We start from the raw sequence: 8,601 nt of genomic DNA, 5'->3' as shown, positions 1-8,601 counted from the left end.
GTCTTGAAAGTAATATAAAAAGAAATCTTCCTCTAAGATGATGCTTTCCGTCCTTCCTGTTTGTTCGAAAGGGTTGAAATGTTGACAGCACTGATATGTGTGGAAGCCTCCATTTTTGGTGAGCTGCACGGATCATGTACCAGAATCTTAAACTGAATGCTGTGAATCTCCTACAAATTATTCACCATCCTAAGACCAAGTCTTTAAGTTGTCCAGAAAGTTTATGCACATATTTCTCCCTGCCCTTGACTTGCCAAACATATGTAGAAGGGCAGTAGAGACACTAATATGGGGCTACTGATGCTGGCCATGCTGGAGATCAAGTTAAACACATATTCTTTCATGTTTCTGCTCACTTGGAACAGTCTTCTGTGAGGTAGAAGTATGAAATCATCACTCCCTGTAGTGTTGGAGGCAAAGCTGTCTTCACAACTCACACATGGATAAAGAGAGATATTTAGAAGTTCACTGTGACTAAAAGGAAAAAATGTTGTTAAATATGCTGTGGCATGGATTAATTGACAAAAATAGATAAGAATATTAAAATTAAAACAGGAGCATGCACACATGCACACACAAGCAAAACCAAAACAAATGTTTTTCCAGTTCATGATGCAGGATTTGAATGCATCCTCAGCAACTTCAGTGATGGTAGTAAACTGGGAGGTACTGTTGACTTTCAAGAGGGATGAAAGGCCTATCTACGTGGATCAGAGCGCTGGGCAATCAGAAGCTGTATGAAGTGCAACAAGGGCAAATACCAGATGTTACGAGTACATGTAAATGCCAGTCACAAGTACAGTTAGGGATCTGGGTGTGCTGGTGACAGCAGGCTCAGCAGGAGGCAGCAGTATGTCTTGGTAGCCAGGAGGGCAAACCACATTTTGGGGTACATTAAACACAGAAGACCCAGCTGCTCAAAAGAGATGATTCTCCTGCTAAATTTAGTGTTGGCACAGCCTCATCTTGAATATTGTGCGCAGCTTCACTATGTCTTGGAATTATAATTCATGTTTTCACTAGATTTAATAAATATTTTATGACCCCTTACAATTTTTTTCTTTGTAGTTACTAGCTTATGCTGATGTAACAGATAATATATATATTTTTTCATTTCCATGTCTGTAATGAACTGCTTTTTTACCTCAGTTATATTTGTTGCCATATGTGAATCATAACCTAGAGGGATGTATTTATCTATTTTATTGGAAAAAATAAGTTTCATGAAGTCCAATTCAGGTTAAAAAAGAAGAAACTAAAAAACAAACAAAAAACCAGGAAGATGTCAAGAAGCAAAAGTTGATGTGTATATTTGCCCTTGTGGAAGTAATCACAGTGCAAACTATGTGGTTATTATATTTTTATATTACATACTATATCTATATTATAACTACACATATTTTCAACACATTCTCTTACTTTATTTTCTATCTTTCATGTAGGTATTTTAAGTATATAGGCATTAAACAAATTAAAATCAGTATCTTAGTGCTGCTCTTAAGTTAATGAGCCCATAACACTGGGGAAGCCTCAAAGATACAAGACTATTTTCTATCTCCTCACTCATTAGAAGACTGATTTGATTACAGATGTGTGTGTAATCACAAAGATGCAAACTACAGCCAACAGCTGTTTGCATGTCCTATTTGTATAATTTATCTCATTCAATGGTCAACTGATATATCACCTTTCTGTAGAATTCCATCTTGCACCCAGAAAGAACAGGAAATAAATTACTACAAGCTGTGCCAGTTAATTTTTATCTGTGTATGTGTTTTGTAAATGGCAGCTGGACAGTCTGTGATGAACTGAATATCTTACACCCTGGGATATAGCAGAACTATCTAAAATCAATATCCAATGCTCTTATAAGAAACTGATTTGGTAACACAAGGTGACAGGATCCCCACAAGGGAGCAGTAGACTGTATAAGAACAGAGGACACCTAGGATTGTTCTGTTGAAAAATGTAGGCCAAGATTGTGTAAAGCCAGGAGATGAATCCAAAGAGAACACATGAATTAACTAGATAAACAGTAAAACAAGGATCCACAAATTAAGCCACATGAAAATGAAAGAAAACAAAGTGTCAATGAAGAAAATATGCATTTTCATCAGATGAATATTTTGATATAAATAGCTGTCCAGGTTAATGTTGAAACTTTGCCTTCCATTTTTACATGCACTGGCAGAGGTACAAAGAACCATCATGTAAGATGGGTGTAGGTGTGTACACATGCAAGTATGTGCTGGAGTGTACACATAGTGTCTGTTTCAGGAAGGCATGCGAGGAAGGAGCTGTACCAATCGCTGTTGACAGGGTTTCATATTTTCCGACATTTCAATTATGAACACTCCAGCTGTGTTTATGAGCATGCAAATGAGAGAAAGATCTGTAGTGACCTGTCAGTTTCACTGAACATCTTTGCATTTCTTAGCCTGAGCTATTTATTACAATCAAATTACTGTTCTAGTTGAATACACTATGTGGGTATTACCACAGAACTGAAGTTCTGACCATCACTCCTTAATAATTTTGTTCAGTGCTTTTCTGCATCATTAGTATCCAACAGATTCATGTAGTATAACACCAAAAATATCATTCTGTCTTCTACAAAGGAATTTCAAAGCTTATCACAGACTTTGTTAAAATATAGTCATAATGTTGCAGATGTATACCACTTCTTCAGGGAACCAAAATCATATCACATTAGTTTATGAGGAATTTGCTGTATCCACTTCTGGGCTCCCCGGTACAAAGAAGTCAGGGATCTCCTGGGAAGAGTCCAACAGAGGGCCACAAAGATGGTAAAGGAGCATCTCCCCTATGATGAAAGGCTGAGCAGCCTGGGTCTGTTCAGCCTTGAGAGAAGACCAAGAGGGGTTTTATTAATATTTATAAATATCTTAAGTGTGGGAGTCAAAGGGACATGGACAACCACTTTTCAGCAGTCTGTGGGGACAGTACAAGGGGAAACATCCATAAACTGGAACATAGGAAGCTCTGCACCGATATGCAAAGGAACTTCTCCACAGCGAGGGTGACAGAAAACTGGAAGAGGCTGCCCAGGGGGGTTGTGGATTCTCCTTCTCTGAAGATATTCAAGACCCGTTTGGACACCTACATGTGCAGCCTGCTGTAGGAAGCCTGCTTTGGCAGGCAGGTTGAACTTGATGATCTCTGGAGGTCCCTTTCAACCCCTACAATTCTGTGATTCTGCTCCTTAGGCCAAAAGAAAGATTTCTAATTAAACTAGCACCTTACAGAAATCACAGAATCACAGAATTGAAGGGGTTGGAATACAGAAAAGTCTCCTTCATGGAAGAGAACTTTGTTCCAAGTGCTAGCATTCCTTTTTTATAACTACACTGCAGCAGTTTCTCAGAATACCTTGGATTTCTTTTTTTGATTCTCAATGAAAATAACTACAACACTACATGATTTATATAATCTAATTAAGGTAGCGTTACAATAGGATGAGCTGTGAACTTATCTTGTTTTCCAGTTTTAATTACTGTATACAGCTGGCAGTACCCCTAAGTAGCATCGGTGTGTATGGAATAGCTGGGACATTTCAGAAGCTTCTGATAAGATGAATTTCAAACTTCCTTCAGCTTGCAAATTGGTAAGTTCAAGATGAAGGAAATGAAACCAACTTCTAGCTTATAAACCAGCCTTAGATAAGAGAGGAAAACACCTACTATTAGATAAAATGCATGACTTGAAACAATCATTGAGTTTGGTAACTACTTTGTTCCTACTAGTAAATGTATTTTTTCCCCTTGTACAAATGCATTTCAATCTCATTTAATCATTTGTCAAAAAGAAAGAAGGATTTAGTAAACTATTTGTGAAACACATTTTGAATAGGTGTTATTAATATGGCAATTAGGTTAACTGGTTAGTTACAGAAAGAAAGGTAGACTAGAAGGTAGTTTTTTAGAAACTTGCCTTCCTGTGATTCTATCTACTTGCCCTCTTAGGTTCCAAGATGCATATTGATGTACAGATAATATTTTTACTTAACACAGTGCAAAGAAAGCTTTGGAGGGAAGAGTTTTGAGTTTGAAAAACAACACAGGAATCTCTTTCAAGTGTCATGTTTACTAAGTAACATGGCTAGTTCATTTATTCATTAGGGGGGCAAGTGAAAAGAAAGGCAACTGATGTGATAGAGCCTGTTCAGGACATCCTGTTAAGTAGCTACATCACTGATAACTCAGCCTGGAGAAGGACAAAATATCTGTTTTATGGGTTAAATATACTCATACATCTTGCTTGTTCCTGTTCTCAGACATATGAGAAGTTCTCTCCCTAAGGCTGGCAAATGGACAACACAGGAGGAGGGAGAATAGATCAAAACTCCGAAAGTGTGCTTCCATGGGGCTAAGCTATAAAAAACTGTGATTCATTGATGATTTGCTAACAATGGTGTGATTGTCATGGTCCTGATTTCTCACTACCTATGTTAAGCATTGTACAAAACCAGCCTACAGGCCACTACTGGTACCCGTAAAACCAGTTTATGTTGCAAGAAGATAAACAACAAGCAAAATATTTTTTTAATCTGGATTTTAAAATTTCTTATCTGGATTTAAGTGTTAAAAAAAAATCACATTTCAGTGCAAACTCCAATTAAACACACATAAATTTCTTCAAACAGATTGCATGTGAGACAACACCAACCAGATATTACACAAGAGAATGGACTCAGTCCAATGTGAATCACAGCAGGAGACACAAGCCACATATGAAATCCAAATTTTCACTCCACCTGAAAAAGTGGAAATGATTCCATTTCTAGTGAAAAAAATTACATGTTGTTTCAGACTCACAAGTATGTGATTTGTCAAGGAAATTGCAATTCACTTCTAAAGCCAAAGGAATCCCCGTGTAGAAAAGTAGTAGAGGACACACTGTCGTGAAGAGATACTTGATGGAGATGTTCTGATTTCTAGAAACATTTGATGATTCAGTGGGTCTGAATTTGAGGAGCTCATTCTCCACAGCAAAGCACGAAATATAACATTTCATTTTTCAGAAAAGTTTGAAATTTAGAAGAATCTTTTTCCTGTTACCCCTAATCATAGACTTTAAGAGAATTTGCTAAAGCATCTTTCTGGGGGGGAACACAGATACTGATTACTAATTACTGAATCAACTTGGATATTCCACATCTAGGATCAACAAGCAGTCAAAAACACTTGGTAAGCATTTCCCAAAGTGGTTCCTCAGCATGAACATAAACCATAACATGAGATTTAATTACTGTCTGAGTCTTAGCTTTGTTGTTTTCTGCTCAGACAGGCAATCATCTTTTGAAAAAAGGAGTAAACTTAGAAAACTATCCATCATAAGAATCACATTCAAACAAATTAACATCTCAGCTCCTTAATGATGTCATTTCGGGGCTATAATCTACTCTTTTGTGTTTCCATTATTTTGTAGCTACGTTGACTTCAATTTAATTGATCCAGAACTAAACTGGAAAGAGCAGGCTGGTCTTTCAGCTACATCCAGCTCTGACACAACAGCTTATGTGGTGCAAAATTCTAGTGGGCAGCTCTCGAAATTTGGGGTTGCTCCAGATTAAGACCATAGATTGTCCTGCAGGACAGGCAGCTGCTACAACAACACATACAGCTTCCTCAGTGCTTGAAAGTGCGAAAGTGTCAGATAAAATGAGAATCAAAACAATAAAGTTTGCAGCGTACAGGAGGAGGAAAGAGAAGACTGTCTTGATGGCACCAGTAAGAGCTTCTAAGTTGGGATCCCTGAAGCCAGTTGCATTATTTTGCATCTGTCTGGTGTGCCTCCACAGAGATCTAATCAGCAGGATGCTTGAAAAAACAAACATTACTGAAGGCAAAGCTATACCAAAATTAAAGAGAAGGACCAAAAACAAAATCTTGGTTTTCCTTGTAGTGATCCTTTCTGAAGAGTTTGTCATGGTTAGAGGAGTAGTGAAGTTGCTGTGTGCATAGTAGTTATCCCAGGAGAAAGGAAGAGAGGTAGCAATGGAAAAAAAAGATGATGTTATCAGCATCCAGGGTACGAGACTGGAAATCCTTTGCTTCAGACAGATGAAGAATGACTGATTAAAAATGGCAACCTTGATACAATAGAAGACGCTAAGCCAGGCAGCGAACCAAAAACTAGAAGAGTTCAGGAATATAAAAACCGTCTTGAAGATTACAAACAAATTTTGTTTATAAAAGGAAGGTTGACAAAACATGATTAGGAAGCAATCCAGCATCATCCAGAGCTGCAAAAAGAACCTGGATAAACTCAGAAAGATCATAATCACATCATAGGAAGACAATATTTTGCTCCTGATGCAACTTGTTGAACTGACAGCCAAGATAGTCCCATTTCCTAGAAGTCCCATCATTGACTCAATTATAGCAATTATTAGACAAATAGAAGAAAATAAACTGGACATTGCAGTTCCTAAGAGCTCACAAGTTTAACTCAGCTTTTCATAGGCTTCTAAAAGCTCTAAATACACTAAGTAATACTAAACCCAACCAGATGCTCTCATCACATGATCACCTATTTACCTCAGAGGAGGAGCTCACATATTAAGTCATTAAATATTTATTTTATTCTACATTTTGGATGATTAATAGCCCAGCTGCTATCTCAAAGTATGTAAATCTGATAAGGATTCTGTTACTGTCTTTTCATATTAGAGAAAGAATTTGAATTTAAAGGGCTCAGATGTATTTTTAAGTTTGTGTTGTAATCCACAGTCAGTTTTCACAGAGCCCTCTGAATTTATGTTTGTAAAGACAGAGAGGTTACCAAAAGCTTGCTTGCTTTTTCATGTCAGGACTGCACCCCATACATATATGTAAAGAATACATACACCCCATACATATATGTAAAGAAAAACCAACACATTTCTGCCTCAGAAAATGCAAGAAATGTAAGACATTTTCAGAAAGTATAGAGTGAATTTAATTTTGCACACAAACTCCTGACAGCTCTAAAAACTGTTTGAGGAGACTGATCTAATTGCTCTTGCTCAGCATCATGCAGCTATCAGTATTCCGCTTCCTCCACATGTGCAACTGTTAGTCAGAATTCTCATGGTGGGCCCCAGGCTTGCTTCCAAATTTTGATTTTTATTATGCTTTTTTCATGAATGTTAAAGTCCTACTCACTGACATCATCTGTTTGAAAAAGGAGTTTACTAGCAGCTTCTAGATAGGATCGACATCAGCTTTACAGGATGGAAATCTGTTAGCTCTGTAAATCTTTGCCTCCTACTACCACCAGATGGTACCCTTAGCGAGCGTTTCCCCTCACTCTGCACAGTCAGTGAGATTCAGTATTCTAACTGCGAGGTTTCTGAATCGAGAAAGCCTTCACTTTTCTCACAGATAAGGCAGGGCCAGGTTGCTGGTGCTGGCTGCTGGCTGCTAGTGAGAGTCTGGGGGTTACAAAGTCTGCAACACAGAGACCTTCTTGCTAGGAGCCTGGGAAAATGGCTCCTGAGGTAGGAGCCCTTTGGGCCGGCTGCAGCTTTCTGAGATCTTTAATAGATCCTTGTAGCTTCAGTGGTGAAACTCCCAAGCATAAGACAGGAGCAGAAGGATCTTCCTGATTTACTGTTTTGTTAAACATGCTGATTTCCCCCACTTCTTCAGCTCTCCAAGATGGAGGCTAAAACCCACCTGCTTGCCAGCACCTCTCTCTCATGCCGTTCTCATGCCATTTCCTTACAGTTTCTTACTGATTCCTGCCATGTGGATCCCATCCTGAGCATGTCTGTTTTCAGGCAAGTCAGCTTATTCTGCACAGTATAAGCCACTCTGTGACCTTTGTCTCTCAGCCCAATGCTTTTACCCTCAGTCCCTCTGCTTCGTGTGGCTCCTGCTCAGGTCACGATGTGCCATTTCCAGCACTGCACACAGGGAAGCTTTTGTCTTCCTGCAGCCTGCTCAGCACTGTGGCAGTTTTGGAAAACTGGAGGAAGTCAGTTTGTTTGAATCCAGCGCTTCTACTGCGTGCTATGCTTCTGATCACTCTCCTTCCCAGGCAGCCATGCCAAGGCTGCTTGTGTCTGTGAGACAGCACGCTTGTTTAACATTCAGATGTCTCTGGTTCATTCTCTGAAGGCTGCTCGAATGAGACTGATGCTACATCTAGCTGTTATGACAAAACAACGAAAGCACAACTGGGAGAGTCTGCAAGAATCTGCCAAACCCTCTCTGCAGAAACACACACAGAGTACAGAATCTAAAGCAAACAAAACCCCACAAACTCAAACCAACAGATTCCTCCTTTCCTCCTCTACCACTCCTGCAGAGAGTGGTGTAAGAGCTGGAGATGATGGAGTGCACTGGGATTAGCTGGGAGGGAGTTCATTGTCTTCATGGCGGCTCATGTGTTGTAGCGCTTTAGATCTGTAGCCGGGCCAATGCTGATAACAAAGCAGTTTATCAATTGAGGTTGAGCAGTGTTTGCACGTCATCAGGTCCTTCACTGTTTCTCACTGTGCCTCTCAAGTGAACAGACTGAGGAGTGCAAGAAGTGGGAAGGGCGGGTGAATAGGTCATAGGATCATCATAGAATCATAGAATGGCTTGTGATGAA

The 8,601-nt window shown here is 39.2% G+C and overlaps 1 protein-coding gene across 1 annotated transcript; it reads right to left on the bottom strand.

Annotated features, from left to right (window-relative positions):
- Positions 1 to 4,635: 4,635 nt before the first annotated feature.
- Positions 4,636 to 7,761, bottom strand: LOC107319155 (taste receptor type 2 member 40-like). Its single transcript, XM_085523164.1, has one exon. It carries the CDS (start codon positions 6,440 to 6,442, stop codon positions 5,507 to 5,509), a length of 936 nt encoding a protein of 311 aa, XP_085379290.1. The 5' UTR covers positions 6,443 to 7,761; the 3' UTR covers positions 4,636 to 5,506.
- Between the last annotated feature and the right edge of the window lie 840 nt (positions 7,762 to 8,601).

The sequence above is a fragment of the Coturnix japonica genome, chromosome 1, assembly GCF_054131305.1.
Source record: "Coturnix japonica strain WE chromosome 1, WE-NBRP24, whole genome shotgun sequence".
Classification (NCBI taxonomy): Eukaryota; Metazoa; Chordata; class Aves; order Galliformes; family Phasianidae; genus Coturnix; species Coturnix japonica.
Note: the sequence above shows the minus strand (reverse complement) of the source record. Positions and strands in the feature narration are given on the sequence as shown.

Bases quoted from the DNA above. Each gene is read 5' to 3' on its own strand.
- LOC107319155 (XM_085523164.1), bottom strand. From the start codon at position 6,442: ATGTCCAGTTTATTTTCTTCTATTTGTCTAATAATTGCTATAATTGAG.